The 19,039-nt window shown below is 34.3% G+C and overlaps 1 protein-coding gene across 1 annotated transcript; it reads right to left on the bottom strand.

The window, feature by feature from the left end:
* Positions 1 to 4,499: 4,499 nt before the first annotated feature.
* Positions 4,500 to 5,324, bottom strand: LOC128215930 (uncharacterized). Its single transcript, XM_052922533.1, has one exon. It carries the CDS (start codon positions 5,322 to 5,324, stop codon positions 4,500 to 4,502), a length of 825 nt encoding a protein of 274 aa, XP_052778493.1.
* Between the last annotated feature and the right edge of the window lie 13,715 nt (positions 5,325 to 19,039).

Genomic DNA, 19,039 nt, shown 5'->3' with positions numbered 1-19,039 from the left:
GTTTACGCAAATAAATTTTCATGACACAGTTCGCTTTTTGATACAGAATTAACATGATCGTGTAAGAAAAAAACCCTTCCTATTTAATTCCTGGATGTGTTAGATATGGTCTATTCGATCTTCGCGCTCTTTGACGGTGAATAACGTCCAACTCTCCGGGGACATTCATCATTATTGTTTAACTTAGGACATTAAGTACTCCATTGGGGACGATATGTTCTGCAGCTATCTAGCGGAAAAAGACATAAAAAGACGAACAATACACGTGGGTCAAATTGAAGAACGGTGCAAAAGCGCAAACAACTCATAACATGCTCTGAAAGGTCATGCATTACATGGCGGAGTTCTTAGTCCGCTAACTTCCATTTAATATAAAGCTCATAGATAAAATAAGTGAATGCAAATAGATAGTAACAACTATCAAGCAACATATTCATAACATTGTCACAAAATGAAACAAACTTAGAAAAAACAGCACAGACTTTGCTTATCGAAACAAAACCATAGGTTGATAAAATATAATTAGGTAATCAGGTAGTTAAGGGCGCCAGCATCAACTTAGGTCTTTAAATAAACAAGGAAACCGCAAATTAAGCTAAAACTCTAAAAAAGCTATCACCATGTCGGTAACCAACACATCTATTAATACATATATTTGTTCATGGTGTTTGTCTTTGTTGTTTTGTGCGGTTGTGTATTTCCCTCTAAGCCATACCACGTGTGGCTCTAAAAGAGATTCGAGGGGAGGAGGCGGAAGGGGTGGGGCTCCTGATCTTATAGCTGTGTTTTTTTGGAAGTGGGGGTTCTTTGGAAGCATTATTGTATTAGTTCGCAATATTAACAGTTTGATGTCATGCATAACACCAGTGAAAATGGCAATCGTTCAAAAAGAAGTTAATCAAATCAAAGTGCTTTTGACAAATATTAAATTGTTAACATTGCCATGGCAGTGTTAACAATTTAATGCTGACTTTGTATTTATAACGATTTAATAAAAACAAACTACAAGCACATTGGTGCAATTTTAAAAGAAGACTGAAAATCGTTGACAAAAACAAGTATTCATCTCACAAGAAGGGTGTTTTTCTAGCCCAGAACGTTTGTAACAGTAACAAGGGGTTTACAGTAATGTATTTGAGTAATTCGCATTTACATTACACTGTTCTTTATAAATAATCAGAACTGTCTGTCACTAGTCCATGATCATAAAAAAACACTTCGGAAATTTATTTGATTGTTTTTCAAATACAGCGTTTGTGAATGATATATTCACACCGAACAACCCATTTTCAATTAAAACGACAAAGTATTAAACCTAGCCGAACTTTCGTATGCGATTGATATTATTAACAAATTATTATGCCCCAAGCGGCTATGACGGTGCATTGAATTTATAGTGTGCAATAAGTTCAGGGCTCTACAAAGTAAGCTGCGCAGTCATTTGTTAAGTTAAGCCCCTGATTTTTCGTCGTACGATTTTAACGGATCTGCAATTGAGAGGACTTTGATGATGTTTGGAAAGGTGGATTTGAATAATAAAATATGTGTTGTACGAATGTCGTGAGGAAAAAGGTCAAGATGTAGAAGTCGTAGGATTAACTCACGCGAGTCGCAGAAAAAGTGTGATTGTTGAACTTGTCATTGGTTAGACCGTCGTAAGTTAAACATAGGACATTTGTAGGATTATATACCTGTTTGTGGTTATTCATGTGTTTATATGTTTATAACAAAGTTAAAGATCTCTTGTATGTATAAGACAACTATATGAACGACATATATCCTGTTGTTTGTAGTTTCTGATGTATTATTCTCTGTAATGAACATGTTTTGGTACTAACTACACCCTTAGTAATTTGTTTCATTGAAATCATTATTGAAATAACTACGTTTGCCATAATGTGAGATTAACTGTTTGATATTCATATTCCGAGTTTATTACACAATTACGCATATTATACCCGAAGAAAATGCCAGTGGAGAAGGCGTCTAGTTTTCTGACAACATTCACTGACTATCCTTTAGTTAGACTATAGAGCTATATACATAACATAACATAACATAATATTTATTCAGCATTAAATGACATATCATCTATAGCCAAAATGCAAAACATATGAAATAAATCATATGAAACAAATCATCGTGTAGAGCAAAGACATAGTCAATAGAGAATTATACTATATATCATATCAATTCTCAGCATAATTAGGTTCTCGATCGTAACAAATATGCATGATATAGATATTTACTAACACAGTGCATAGTTTTTCCGCCGTCTGAGGACAAAAGGATAATAAATTTTTGTTTTGTTGGCCAATGGCAAAAGTATGGTTTAAATAATTGCTTTCGTAGATTGTGATATTTTGGACATACTAAAAGAAAATGATATTCATTTTCGATGGTATTCATATTACATAAGGTACATATTCTATCTGTTCTTAGGATGTTATGATGTCTTATATGTTCAGTTATTAACTTATAGAACAGATGTGACCTTGTGATTTTATCAAAACACTTCTCATAGTCAACAAAACAACAATACATATTCATCTTTGAGGAAAGTGTTTTTGCTATAATTGAATGTAAAATATACACACAATCAATCGTAGACTTTCCTTTTTGAAATCCAAATTGATTTTCGATAATTTTATTATTAATACTACTCCACGTTGTTAGTCTATTAAGTAATATTTGAGAATATATTTTCGAAAGAATACTAATGAGAGTTATTCCTCTATAATTCTTTGGCTCGTCTACATTTCCCCCCTTAAAAACAGGTACTATTATACCATCCCCAAAAGATCTGGGGTAGTCTCCTGTAGAAAAGATGCGATTGAATAGTTTCGATAGAAATGGTGATATATCTGTAAATATAGTTTTATAAATTTCCGCGACTATTCCATCCAAACCGCTACTTTTATTATTGTTTTGGGAAAAAACAGCTACTTTAATTTCTGCCAATGTTATTTCTTTGTCAAGATACTCATCGCTAATGTTGTTCTTAATTCTTGGTTTTCATTATAGTCTGAAGTACTATATAATGTTTTGAAATGGTCATATAAGTCTGACGCATTTAAATTCTCAGATTTGGGTTGACTTTTTTTATATTGGCTTTTAATTTTATTCCAAAATTCCTTGGGTTTTGATTTACTCAGGTTTGCCAAAATTTCTTTTTCTTTTATATCAAATTTAGTCTTATGTTTTCTTTTCAACCTATTGTAGCAAGACTTTGCTTCAATGTATTCATGTCGTAAGTTGGCACATGTTTTATTACGAACAAATTTATTTCTAGCCTTTTTAAAATGAGCTCTAGCATTAAAACATTCTGCATTAAACCACGGCTTTTTGTTTGGGTGTAATTTTCTTGTAGTTATATTATTTTGTTTTTTGGCAGACATACACGATGACGAATCTTGAATTATCTGTATGAACGAATTCGTTATACCGTCAATATTTATATTAGTGTTTAATTGTTCTACTAGTAAAGACAATTGATCACTTTTTAGTAACAAATTTCTTTTAAGTTCCTCATTTCGATGGATTCCATTTGATTTTATTATCATTATTATCAATAATATTATCATTGGTATTATTTTTCTCAACACGCTTATTAAAAGAGAAAACGATCCCTGAATGATCGGAAAATTCGTTTGGATCAAGTATTTGAAAGTCCGAGACATGTATGATATCCTGAGGCTTAAGTATTAAATAATCCACTACGCTTGATTCATTCATTGAATGAAATGTATATTCGCCAACACCGTGATCGCTGTGCAGCCGACCATTACCAATAATATAAGATGTGGACTGACATAACTCGATCAGGCGTTTACCGTGTGTATCTAGCACGTGATCTATTGAATCACGTGGTGAAATATGAACATAATCTGACAGCTGATTATCATTGTCAATATACCTGTCAAATGTAAGGTTATCCATAACATTAGAGCTTCTGCTATTAAGATCCCCTACAACAAAACATTTACCAAGTTGAGAATACTTTTCAAAACCAAGTTCTATTTCTTCGAAAAAATCAAATTGATAATTTCTTAGTATATTAGAGTTACTTTGAGGAATGTATGTGTTGCAAATATATGCATCTTTTTCAAAATCAAATAAATCTTTACTTAACTTTATCCAAATTATACCATGTTGTTTTTTTCTGCAATTTCAAAATACTTGCTTAATGATTGGTGATAATAAATTGATAGGCCACTGCTAAAACGGCCTTTCTTTGTGTTGTACGACTTATTTCCATTTAAATGCTCACAAAAATAATATTTAATATTTAGATTTAAACAAGTGTGTTTAGAAATCCAAGTTTCTGATAAAAATATAACATCATACTTATTAACAATGCCTAAAAAGTCAGTGTCTAAAATTTTTCTCGAAAGACCGTTAATGTTCCATGATATAAGTCTTAATTCTGGCTCCTCTTGACTGTCCTATGCACTATTGGTTTTATGGTCACAGAGTTTGCCGTTTACACACTTTTTTGTTCATTTTCTATTTATATAGAGTTTATTTCCGGTGATACGGGCGGTGTTTCCATGTTCTTCGGCGTCCTTCACGATGGGGTAGAATGCCTTCCGAGCGTCACGGTACTCCTGTGGGGATTGTACTCCGATGCCATGGCCGGAGCTCTTCAGGGCATCTTTGATGGTCTTTTCGAGGGATTTTAACCTAACGGCCTCTCTTGATTTGTAGTTGTGGAATTTAACCACAATGGGACGAGTCTTATCAGCCGCCTTCGCCCCGAGTCGATGCGCACGGTCGAAAATCATACCCTCTGTTTCAAGCTGTAATTTCAACTTTATTAGGTCCTTGATGAGCTCCTCACAGTTCTCATTATTTTCAGGGGCACATTCAGATACCCCGTAAAATAAAAGGTTGTCTCGCATCGACCGCGCTTTCATGTCTAAGAGTTCCTCTTTGGCCCTTTCTGCTTCCTGTTGAAATGAATGTATCGCAGAATCGGCATTTTTACAAAATTTGTCTATTTGTTTCACTTGTTTTTGAATTGAGTTTACCTCTGTTTTTCGTGAGTCATTTTCTTCACTTACGAAGCTGCATGCCTTTTCAATGTCGTTGACTTTCCTTTCCACCGAACTCATTCTCTCATCAAAAGCCGACAACTTTAATTTGATACTTCCTAGGGCCTGTTCAATTTGGTCAATTTTAGGTATAACTGTTTTAATTGATTTAATGTCCGACATAATTTCTAGAGCCCATGGGGGTGGGGCGTTACTCTGTGGTGTTGACGCCGGGAATACACCCGGTGACTGAGGGTTGATTCCATATTGAAATGGTTGTCCATAGTACATACAATAGATAGCAAGTCACATGGAAGTTATTACTCCCTCGAGATCCATGAACATTGATATGCTCATGCGAAATAATACATATCTATCGAAAAGGCTCCCAAAGCATTACTTTATCGATGTAAGAAATTCAATATTAGAGCAAAAATTCAGCGCATAGATAGAGCAGGATACATATAATGAGACAATGATTAGACCCCCTCAACGCAGGGGGAATCAGCTAGCTAGTGCTAATGAAATCATCATAAAATCCAGAGAATCCATAAACGTCGAATACAAGGAAAACAAAATGAAAATTCAAATAATTTAGATAACAATAATATCACGTACACATTTACTACTATATTATAGCAATATTTTTTTCTTAAATATTTTAAGGCAATCTATATTGTCAGATTTTGAATCGTGATAGTCAATATAAAATTATTAGCAAGCAATTTCAGCAAGGTAAATGTTATGGTGATGAGCATTTGCCCCAAATCAGTTGGTCCTAAAATACTAAAATTCATATAAGCTAAATAAGCCAATTTCCGCACAAATCGAAGCACATTTTCAACATATATTTTTGTAAATTATTTTGGCTAATAATTTTCGTCGACGAGTATAGTTTTTACTATTCTCCTTTTTATCAATGATCATCTTTCACAAATTTAGAAGAAACTTTACCAATCAAATAGACAAGCCAAATTATTTATTTATTTCGTAGGTGTGACTTAAGGATTGAGAGAGTGGTACTCCTGGTTATTTCCCACGTAATAGACTGTTCCTGGGTTTAAACCAGTGCACCATTTTCCAAGCACAACCGCTTTAATGCAGAGCGCCATGCAAGGGAGTTACTGGTACCATATTTTAAGGTTTTTTTTCGAGTTTGAACCCACGACGTTTCCGCACCCGAAGCCATTAACTGGCACACGTCCCAAGTTATAAGTCTTGGTTGTAAATAAATGAATGACAGACATATTGTTAATATTCATTAATGCTTAGCTATGACCAAATAACCGATAGACGTTCACAAACACTGACGGAAAGACGGGCGAATAAACAACTGAACAATATTGCATTTGTCGCTCAAATTTCCAAATACATGCAATGCAGAACACATGTTGGACAACTGTGAGGAACAATCTGCTTGGGTATATGACCCCCATGTTTGACCGGCCACATTTTACACTACTCGATTTGAGAAATTGCTGACCACATATGTCGTACATTTTGGGAAAATGGTATCCATCTTTCCTCCTGCTATATGCAATCACCAAAACGTACTCTTTAGGGTTTTCTAAGACGTGAATTCAAATCATATCAATCATATGACCTCACGTGAAATGTGATCTCCCATTATTCAATGGGTGATAAGGATACGAATTTGCTTCATATTTACGAGAGGATGTTGCATGAATCGAAATAATAAACTTTAGACAACGCATGCAGTAAAATTACAATGTAAAAAAATGCAAAAGTAACTACACCATTTACCCATACAAATTTCCTTATAATGACACGAGAATAAAGGCCAAAACATAGACAAATAAAATACGCACGAAGCAATACACTTACAAGTTAACATTAATGCCAATTTTTTTCCATCAAAAGTATAAATATTGGTGTAAATCTTTGAGGCAGTCAGCGGGAACACAGACAGAGTCAACCGGAACACAGTCAGCGGAAACACAACCAAGGCCAACCGGAGCACAGTCAGTGAGAACACAGACACAGTCAGTGTGAACACAGTATAAGTCAGCGAGAACACCGACACTTTCAGCGGACACATAGGCACAGTCAGAGGAAATATAGACAAGGCACAGTCATCGAAAACACAAATACAGTCAGCGGGAACACAGATACAGTCAGCGGCAACACAGACACAGTCAGCGGGAACACAGACACAGTCAGTCGGAACACAAACACAGTCAGCGGGAACACAGACATAGTCAGCGGGAACACAGAGACAGTCAGTCGGAAGAAAACACAGTCAGCGGGAATACTGACATAGTCGGAACACAAACACAGTCAGTGAAAACACAAACACAGTCAGCGGGAACACAGACATAGTCGGAACACAAACACAGTCAGTGAGAACACAAACACAGTCAGCGGGAACACAGACATAGTCAGCGGAAATACAGACACAGTCAGTCGGAACACAAACACAGTCAGCGGGAACACAGACATAGTCGTAACACAAACACAGTCAGTGAGAACACAAACACAGTGAGTGGGAACATACACAGTCAGTCGGAACACAAACACAGTCAGTCGGAACACAAACACAGTCAGCGGGAACACAGTAAACGTCAGCGAGAACCGGACACAGTCAACGGAAACAAAGACTTATTTGTAAATGCAGTATCTTTGTTTACTGTAATGGCAGAAGCAACCATGGCAACGATACAAAGAACTGGTAAAAGCGAGTTTCTATCTTCAATACCAGAAAGGGGGTAAAACTAAGTAGTAAACTAAGAATTAAGTAACTTATTGATAACGGAAACAGTCATGTAAATAAATACACTCATCAAAAACAAGTAACACATCGAAATAATAAGGAATTTATTGCAACATCTGTGTGTCATGTGGCATGTGGGTTGAGTTTGTTCGTGTGTGTCTCTCGATCTGTGTCGTTTAGCCTCTTACATTGTGCATCTGACAGGGTTTATTCTTGAACTGTTTGATAATAGTGTTTGTTTTGTCCCGGTAGTTTTCATTGTATTTGTTTGTATTGCTTTATCATATCCTCATCAAGACACGTTATACAGGAGCATCTGGTACAAGTAAATTAGTCAATTAATTATTCAGTCAACATTCTGCGTCAAACATGGGCATCTTAAATCATTCTGACATTTGAGATAATTGAATTGACTTCTTACTTTCTATATAGTGTACGTTTTTCTTTGACTAACACCATAAAACAGTGAAATCGACCAGGACCATTGTCCTTAGGAGAACAATAATAATGATGATCATATCAGGAGAGTTGGCTTTTCACGCCCAGCTTCTATAACTTGAACAAAACCAAGAATTAAATAGGACTGCATTATTACATAGTGTCCATGTTCTCTGTTTCATTGGCGACGTCCAATTGACATACAAATGATATAAATTATCGAGAAGTGTTTCATTCAGATAATTTTGAAAATATGTGATGACTGATGATTATAAAGCTAATAGATAACAATTTGAACAAATTGCAATCAATACAGCGACATCAAATTCTACATAAAGATACTCAGAAAATGTTGAAAAGGGGTATTAGAGATTCGAACAGAAATATCAATTATGTATTAAATTAAAGAAAATTGGATCAATCAACGACATTTTGTAATTATATAAATGTCTCAGTAGATTTCGGAAATACTGCAATAGTTTATAAAATGATACCTGATGGGGTCATTTCTAAGAGATACAATAAAGATAATGAAAACAGCCAATACCAGGTTCGAATTAACCATAATATTATGATATATTTCAATATAGTCTAATAGGCACCAGTGAAGAAAGAAATTGACAATAAGCAAATCTAATGTTATCTAACTTAAATATCCTGTTATGAAAAGCTATGCTGGTGAAATTTTGTCTTACTAGGGTGGTATTCAAGATACAAGTTAATACTAAAGCCATAAATCATTGACGACATTTACACTATTGGTCAGTTATTAGTAGCAAATAATCCGATTAGCTACATCGTTCTTAGATCAAACTTACACCAATAATGAATACCAGTCCAGATTTTACTTTTCATGAGTGACAATAAAAGCGCACGTAACACTAGTGGATCCAGACGAGGAGTCGCATCCATCGCTCTCTCCGTGCATTTGTCTTATTCAACTAAATATGCAAACAGGTCGAGTGTTCAGAACGTTGTAAACGTCATCGTTGTAAACTTTTAATTCTTTATATATACATATGATCTGCTGTATTATCTAACAAGAGTAAGACAATTGTTTCAGTTTTACTTGTTTTATTTAAAAATATTAGCATAACATTAGATATGTCCTGTTTAAAAGCTAAATACAACAATGTCGTTAATCAGGTTGTTTCATGTTTCTTATTTGTGATTTTTTGTTTTTTTGTTCTATGTCTTTGGCGTTTACCCAGTGCATTAAACCGGGATTATGTTTAAAGCTTTTGCTACTGAGCTTGTTTCTGTAGTTTTTCAACTTAGTATTGTTAACTTCAGCAAAGTTCTGAACAATCAGCCTAATGTGGTAGAAAATTGCATATAATGCCCCTGTGTGCACTATGCTACACTTTACGAAGTTAAGGAAAATCAAACACAAAATGCTCGGTTTTATCATTGAAAACGCGTTTACAAATTAAACACACGGATTGCAATAAAGAGGGCTTATGTAACCTCAAGTTGGCAAAAAAAGTGCAAAATTTTCCAATCCGAGCGTTACTGCTGCTTCACAGCAATCGGGTCATTTTATGGATATTTTTGAACTGTAGAATTCCTTTTCACGTGTTAAGTCTTTCGCTTTAAAGTAGATTCTGTCTGTCTAACGGTTTTATGGACAGTGCTTTTTCAGTTCGACTTCGAACGTGTTACATTATGCAAGATAAAATCGTCAATGCTATCTTGTAACAGGTATTTGTTTACCAAAGCGCAAATACCAGGAATAAAACTAAGCATTGGTTTTCTTGCTTGACGATCAATATATGTCATATACGTCCTTATTAATTAGCTGTCGTGTCAAACAATCGTAAGACAACGTCATTATCTTTTGCAGAAAAGATAATTTGCGGATCTCGACTAAGCTTATAAGACCATATAGTTCCAACAATGACTCATACATGTCAGAGGGAGTGTATTTTTCAAAGCCTGGGATCATTTTAACAGCATATAAACTTAAACCAAATTGCCAAGTTTGATATGTAAAACGTAACTATTTAAATGATCCACTGTTTTCATTGTAACGAGAAAAATCTTTTATACAAGTATCAGTTCAGGATCGGTAGCATCAATATAAGCACATCGGAAACGTTATCAGCGAATACAACATCCTAAATGCAGTCAACTAGTGGTCGTTATGGACAGTCTTTTCTCTCTTCTTAGCCAAACAACTGTTTGCAATACCAATCGCTGTGACTTTGGCAAATTAACCGGAACATGAGCCTATTGGGAGGTTAATAACTAATTCGTATGTCCACTTGCTTTGATACAGTTATTTTCGGTATGGATTGGATCCTTCATCTATCTTTTAAATAAACAGTTTCTTCCATCTCAATGTATTTCCGCGAAAAGCAAAACACCGGTTGACATATGTCTCTTAATGTCAATTGTCAAGAACTTTTTTAAGGTTTTGTGAGAAGCAGTCTCAATTTGTCTCAATCAAAAGATTTTATGTGAATTTCGTGCCACCATTATGTGATATTATAGTATGATACAGGGATGTTATTACACCTTAAAATGATAATTAAAAAAAAGAGCAAACTTTAATTGGAAAACCGCGCCGTTGTTGAACTGAATGTTTATTTCTTAACATGCAACGGAGAGCTTTGTCAGACAGAGTGAAATTATATTTGATAAAGTGAGTTTGTCAAGTTATAGTCCTCAGTCATTGTTTTTAATGATAAATAAAAAGCATTAAGTAAAAAGAAATAAGAAGTACACCAGATAAAGCAAACAAGATATGCATACAGATTACCTTTATTATCAAATACGTTGTCTATCGAAATAACCCTCGAATTTGACCCGTTTTTCAAAATAACCCATTATGAAAAACATACAACTACAACGTGAACGACAAAAGTGCAACAAAATGAGTAATTTATTTATCGTATATAAAGAGGGTCATGGAATGTACAGAGGATCAGTGATGTGATGACAATATCAGTTGTGTGTAATATCCGTCGATCGTATTTGATTCCGAATTATTTTGTTATGCCGATATTAATAATAAACAGAAAGCTGTTAAAACATGTTGTGGGTAGTAAAGATAACTTTATTATCATGGTTAAAAAAGTTAATTCAATAAAAAGTACGATCATTTTAACTGCATCCGGTCAGGATTTATTGACACTTAGTGAAAACTTTCTTGGGAAAGTTTATTGTTTAGAATTGGAAGGATAATATGGTGAACTAATCTTTATGAGTAATGGTAACAAGTTTAAGTATAACTGTTTGTTTTAAGAATAAGATTGTATGCAGCTTTGTTAGTTGAGTGATTTTTCGGATTTAGTAAAATCAGACTTAAGGAAATTCACTAAGTTTGTTAACCGGAAATGAATAGGTCATGACCCTAGTTTTTTTAATAGTTGGTCTGAACTGGGATTTTGATCGTTGGAATTAAAGGAAGTCTGATTAAATCCATTTATAACGTTTGGATGACTCGGGGTAGTCCGAGGGTGAATGTTGACGGATAATGGTGATAACAGCAAAAAAGAATTTACTTTTACTAAAAGAATTTCAGTGATCTCATTTCAATCATTGCGATAATGAACGGGTATTTTTTATAAAAAAAGAGAAACTACGGCTGCTTGGTAGCTTCGACCTTTGCGGATGTGTTCACCAGTAAGCAATGGCATAGTTTTCAAAATCCGGTCGCAGTGATGCTTCAACATGTTGCGTTTAATTGTTGGTGCGGTCATAAGAAAAATGACTGGAAATGAATCTCATAATTAAAATACTAGATTTCTGGGTCTGAAATAATGTTAGATAGAAGAGAAGTAAGTTGAATTAGACACAGTTGAGCTTAACTTACATAGGTTTTACGAGTCATGGAAACTTGTTTGTTTAATTTTGTTGGTCATATTTCACATGAGGACATATTCTTTGTTATTATGAAAGACCTCTCTGTCATAGAAAATATAAACATAAACACGGTAGAAAGTTTGACCTCTTTGTTCCATGGTTTTGGCTTTAATTAATAAATATAGTTTATTATATTATAGTATTAAATTCAGAAGAGATATCGTTATATATTACGATGCCAGCTTTAGATTAAGAATTTGAAAGAATGTGTCACATCGTGTGATGGCAGCGTAAGGATAGTTCCAGAATTTGAAAGAAATGCGTTTCATATATTTAATGAGGGCGGTTAGATCGTTTTAGAATTTAAAAGGAAAACGTTAAATATTTGGCTGGCAGCGCTCCCTTTGTACACCATTCTTACAGTGGTTTGGTTTCTGTTCTCGATCATACTTTTAACTCAAGCGTAATATCGTTGCACAAAAACTACTTAAAGATTAAAAAAACACCGAAACTGCGTAGAATTACGTTCTTTATATATGAAAAAATCATTTAGAAACTGTTTTTAAATAGAATATATAAAACGATTGTAAAGAAAAAAAATATTATAATCTACACAAAATATGGCATGATAAAAATAATATATTCAGACAACGTTATTGATGTATTAATTCATTAACGAATATTGTTTGAGCGTACTGATACATGTTGGGAACTTCCAAAAAAAAAATGTTTTTAACTTTTCCTTGATGATAATTAACTGTCATTCAGTTCATGTAAATGTCTCTAGTGTATCATGTTTGAGTTCGTATGACGGTTAACAATTATGAATTTGAATGTGCATCACACTGATCGCTATCAATAATATTTGTTTGTTTGCCACTAGTATATGGTCAAAAGTAAACTCTTCTAAATGAGGATTTCGCGAGTGATAAACGAAGCTTTGAACTATTTCTTTCTGCTTAAATCAAAAAGGTTAAATTAAGAATGATCCTCTTTAATGATACCAATTACTAATGCGTATATCACTGGCGGAATATTTGTTCCATTATTTTAATGTGAAGCAGAAGGCTGAAGATTTCCGGCAAGCTTTTAAAAGAGTTCAATTCACTCAGCATGAATCTGTTATATAAGTAGAATCATAGACGATTGCGTACCAAGGAGCAGATTTCAACGGTCGAAGGGTTTCCATAGGAACAAAGTAGTTCTTAGGATTCTGGAAGAAACGGTCCAATTATTGACTGTTATACAAGGAACAATACTGATCAAAAGTATAAATGACGATAGTTGAACTTCATTGATTTGATTTGTTTCATTAAGATTAACAATTATTCAAATGTTTGAAGAAATAGAAAAATAAACAATCAAGAACATATTTGACGAGTACTACATAAACAATTATGAAAATTCGCAGATTGGTACTCGCTCATGTTTTTGTAAAATGCACTTTTTGTGTATGACAAAATAAAGTGTGGCAGATCATAAGAGTGTTAAAAGTAAATATTGACGTTTTTAAGGGGGAGGGGGCGCCGGGTTCGTCCCCCCCTTCTATGGATCCGCTAGTGAATGTTATGTTTCGAACTTCAATATCATTTTTTAAAACTTAAGCGACTATTTGTTATTAACGTTCTGTTTCCATTTAAGTCGAAAACCTCACCATAAGACTTACTTTGTATGTGGTGTAAGTTTGTTTTTGGTGTATGTATTATATATGATGTTAATGTGTTTGTGTCTTTACTTCATTGCCGATTGGCCCTTGCTTTGTGCCCCTAAACAGAGTTTTTCTTTGAATTTTCGACTACTGGGTTTGTCCCTGTATTTTTCATTGTAATATTTTTATGTGTTAAGGATTTCTCTTTAAGAATATATTTACTACTAACTGCACCTTGAATTAATCATTACTGATTGTTTTTTTTTGTGTCATACAATAAGATATTAGCAATCATTTTATTTGTATATCAAAGTGTTTACGGACATTTCTACAACACGATGATGCCGGTTAATATGGTGCCTCGTTGCCTTTTGATTAGAAATCTGAAAATGAGATGATATTCAATAACTGAACTAATTACGTCTCGAGACGTACTGCATTCCATGGACTAGAAATCATATGCGAATGGAAAATAATAAATATCTGTTTAAATGCTCCCAAAGCATTAGCGAATCGATGCGTATGAAGAAGATGGTTTATTTCACATCCAATAAGCCATATGGCCCATGAGGACAAACACAATATTTACAAATATTTACAATGGTACAAACACATAAATAATTTGGAGAAGGCACACAATAATTGTTTAAACAATGCTCTAAAGAAATCAATATTACTTATAATAATAAATTGTATAACATCGCAAATACTGTATACAATTGTATTATTAAAGTCCACGTCACTTGAACTTATAACAAAATCATTTAAAAGGAAATTTCATAATGAAAGGAAATGAGATATTATGATAATTTCATGCTTCGAATTATAACAGTTAAATGATTTATGAATAAATATCGTTTGCATCTGTTCATAAAGTATATGTGTAAATATATTTTACATATCTAACCATGCAAGGACATACCTATACACTGGTCGAAAACGAAATTGTGTCTACGACTTCTAACACGATGACATTCAACTAAATATACACAAAAAAGATTTACATCGCTGAATAAAAACAACGATGAAATTGCAAAATATTTACATAACGCAACAAATACAACACAAATTAATAAATGATATGCGGTGTATTTCAATTTTCAACTAGTTTTTGAGGTTGCCAGTGCGTTAGATAAAAATAATCGATTGACAGGCTTACAGAGGATTAAACAAGAATATCTAAGGATGACTCACAGCCACATTTACCAGCTTACGACAAACAACAGTTACAAAACTACAGACTTGCAGTAGTCCATGCTTGACTGTGATTCCAGATTATGGTAATAAGTCATTTATGTGAGTAAACACTTGCATGCTATTATTAATATACATTAAACTTAATCATGTTCGGGTACAAAACGTGTCCGAATCTAATGCTATATCCGGGTAATTGCTCTACAAGTACTAAATAACGTATTAACAGTCCATTCTGAAACTGAGACTAAGTCTTATATGCATATAACATTACAATTTATTAATTAACGAAAACTGTCAATTTCTTTATTTTAAGATACAATGGTACAACAATGGCTTGAATCCAAAAAACAAAACAATTGAAGATTAGTACTGAAAGTATAAATAAGTCATAATGTCTATTTTGTATATACAATAACATGGCTAATAATGTTTATTTTTTGGATTGTATTTATAAGATAAGCTGACTGTTTTAATAAAATGAAGTACTTCATTTGCAGCTAAGTTCTGAAATTTATTCTTGTTCCCATACATGAACATATATTCACTGCTTATACAAAATATGCTTCATAACAGTTTACGTAGAAAAGTTTTATAAACAAAATTTGACCGTTTACGTAATACAGTCTTATTTTGGTTAATCATTAGATCAATAAATTTGAACATACTTGGTATCTTCGAGTAATACTTATTATTATGTATAATTTTCTTAAATCAATATAGGGTACAAATAACAAAATGGTACTCATCATCTAATTTATAGCATACATTACATTTTCTATCATTGTATAGAATACTGGTTGGCCTATGCCATCTTCTATTGCAAGATGATGAGAAAATGTGCGTAATCTACTTAATGCTATTCCGTTCTTTGGAATGATAAAAAGGAAATTCAAAATAAGAGTCTGTTTTATTAGATCCATATCCTGCCAAGCAAAATACCGGGACCTAGTGGTTTTAATGGGACATTAATGGATGGCCCTAATGCAGGGAGAAATAGTTTTTATGAATTCATTATGAATCCAAGAATATTCCAGAAGCCGTCTAGAAGCAAAATATGATGAGGAGTATTCGCTCGTTACTTTAAACTGAAAACTGATTATTACAAATGACTGCATTAGTATTCGGTGTCTTGTTTTACAGAGTGAAACTATTGTTGTGGATGATATAAAGCATTCTTATTTTCCTGATTAAGGTTTGCGATGTAAGTGCAAGCATTTCCAGAGAAAAGAGGATCAGATGTCAAAATGGAATTGGTCTTAATATTATCGCATGTGACGTCGAGAACCGATTCAATGATAGCCACTATAGCCAATTTATTCATCATCTTTTTATGGCCATAGCATATTAGCTTAACACAAGAACTATGGTAGTCAATGCATATTTTGGCTAAAAGTGGCTTTTATCATACAACCTAGTAAAAACATAATTACTTTTCATTTCTCGAAAGACAAACAGAAAAACACACATATCTTTATGGAAAACGTTAAAAAGTACATTAGATACAAACTACAAACATCTACACTCAATAGTAACTTATCATGGCATGAACACATTCGATCAGTCAAAACGAATGCCTGGTAACGTATCTACCGTATGCGATCATTCAAATACGTCATTGATCATAAATCGCTAAAAGTTGTGTTTATGATGTATCCTTTTGGATTATCCCAATGTGGAGCTTTCTCATACAAAAGGACGAAGATGACAGAAAGTTCAGCACGAGACAACCCAATAATCTTCGGAGTTACGCGACTTGTCTAATATCCAATATGTATATTGGAAATAGGGCCTCGATCTCCAAACCAAAGGACGTGGAAACATAACCTTTCCCTTTTCTAGGGAATGTTTCATTGTCTTGCATCAGCCTCTTACTACACTTATTCCGTCGGAGTTAGCCATAAAACCTAGTGCAATATTCGAAATTCGGCTGACCTTCGTAGAACTTCACATCAAACCCAATTGTTGTCCAATTCCTTCATGCCATCCACAATATACTCATGAAATGCACTGCCTGTAAAGTTTGCCCTCCATTTAATAAAACCTTAACAAAAATATAAAGGCGTTTCCTTATTTTCATTATGAAGTAAGACTGACATTGAGTGTCATTCATTCAAGCCTGTGGGTGCATTGTTGTTATGTGCTCTAAAACAATTCCTAATTAAGTCCCAATTGTCATTGTGGAGAAATTAAGAATACCTACAATTTTTTCTTCTCCTGTCCATTCTTGTTCATTAGAGCAATGATGTTATGCGTACAACAAATTTGATTTATTATTATCAAACCTCTGATGAATGATAAAAACAATGTCATGCTAAAAGACATCATCGAGTAGAAGCGATCAACATAATTGATCGTAAAAGGGACATTTGGTGATTCAATTAGCAAGAACACATCACTTCGGAGATACAAGTCACAGAAAAGAGGCACGGATATTTCTAGCAAAATACTTCCGGCCGTAATTACCTTAAAAGGTTCCACACGTTGTTCCCATTTTTAATTTACTTGTTCTGAACAATGTATCGCCTGTGCGGAAATTGAATTAAAGAAAAGCATCCAATCCTGAGTCCGAAAGTCCACATAAACTCTGAACGTGAATTGTTTACTTCGTGCTCATATGTGTACTAACGAGTTATCACATCCTTCCGGTTTAAAGGACACCATATTGGAAATATAGTTTCAATGAGGTTATAGTCAGAACTGCCAATAATTTTCGACTTCGACTTTGTTTTTATGTTCTTTGTCTTTGGCGTTTGCCCATTGCCATTAAACCGGGTGTATGTTTAAACTTTTTGCTACTGAGCTTATTTCTGTAGTTTTTCGCATAAATATTCATTTTAGTTTTCCCTCCCATATCCATATTTTCTGTCCGATCCCTTGTAACGGCAAATGAAGTATTCTATTATCAAGAGCCATTGAGATATTTTAAACATATAAAATCAAGTTGTATTCTGGGAAATTCCCTTTCAATGGTGCATAAAAGAGGGGATTTTCTACAATACTCAACGTTTCCGGTAACGAGGGGTCTGTTAATTACGACAGCCGATGACTTTACTCGTGTGTGTTGGGTGACTAGCCCGACACTTCAAAGGTAAACATAGCGTGCAATCAAAGAAGTGAGTTGTTTCTGTTACATGTCTTATGTTATCGTTTGTAACAATGTTTACCTGGAGGATAACAGTCAAGTGTAACATTTGATTCACTAAACTGGTTATATAAGGATGAAATTCGAGGTCTCTGATTCGAACAGTAAGTACATTTTATACGTGTTTAAATTATTGGTGGAAAGGGTAAAGAATCAAAGAGCAAATAAAAATGCAAGGCAGATTGAGTGAATATTCCCTGCAGGTGCAATTTCACGTAGATTGAGTGAATATTCCTTGCAGGTGCAATGCCACGCAGATTGAGTGAATATTCCCTGCATGTGCATTTCCACGCAGATTGAGTGAATATTCCCTACAGGTGCAATTCCACGCAGATTGAGTGATTATTCCCTGCAGTTGCAATGCCACGCAGATTGAGTGAATATTCCCTGGAGGTGCAATGCCACGCAGATTGAGTCAATATTCCCTGCAGGTGCAATATCACGCAGGCTTAGTGAATATTCCCTGCAGGTGCAATGCCACGCAGATTGAGTGAATATTCCCTGCAGGTGCAATGCCACGCAGATTGAGTGAATATTCCTTGCAGGTGCAATGCCACGCAGATTGAGTGAATATTCCCTGCAGTTGCAATGCCACGCAGATTGAGTGAATATTCCCTGCAGGTGCAATGCCACGCAGATTGAGTGAATATTCCCTGCAGGTGCAATGCCACGCAGATTGAGTCAATATTCCCTGCAGGTGCAATGTCACGCAGATCTACAATGCTCAACGTTTCTGGTAACGAGGTGTCTGTCAATTACAACAGCCGTTGACTTTACTCGTGTGTGTTGGGTGATAATCCCGACACTCCAAAGGTAAACAAATCGTGCAATCAAAAAAGTGAGTTGTTACTGTTACTTGTCTTATGTTATCGTTTGTAACAATGTTGACCTGGAGGATAACAGACAAGTGTAAAATTTGATTCACTAAACTTGTTTTATAAGGATGAAATTCGAGGTCTCTGATTCGAACAGTAAGTGCATTTTAGACGTGTTCAAATTATTGATGGAAAGGGTAAAGAATCAAAGAGCAAATACAAATGCAA

Source organism: Mya arenaria, chromosome 2 (genome assembly GCF_026914265.1).
Source record: "Mya arenaria isolate MELC-2E11 chromosome 2, ASM2691426v1".
Classification (NCBI taxonomy): Eukaryota; Metazoa; Mollusca; class Bivalvia; order Myida; family Myidae; genus Mya; species Mya arenaria.
This window is presented reverse-complemented; position numbering and strand designations above follow the sequence as displayed.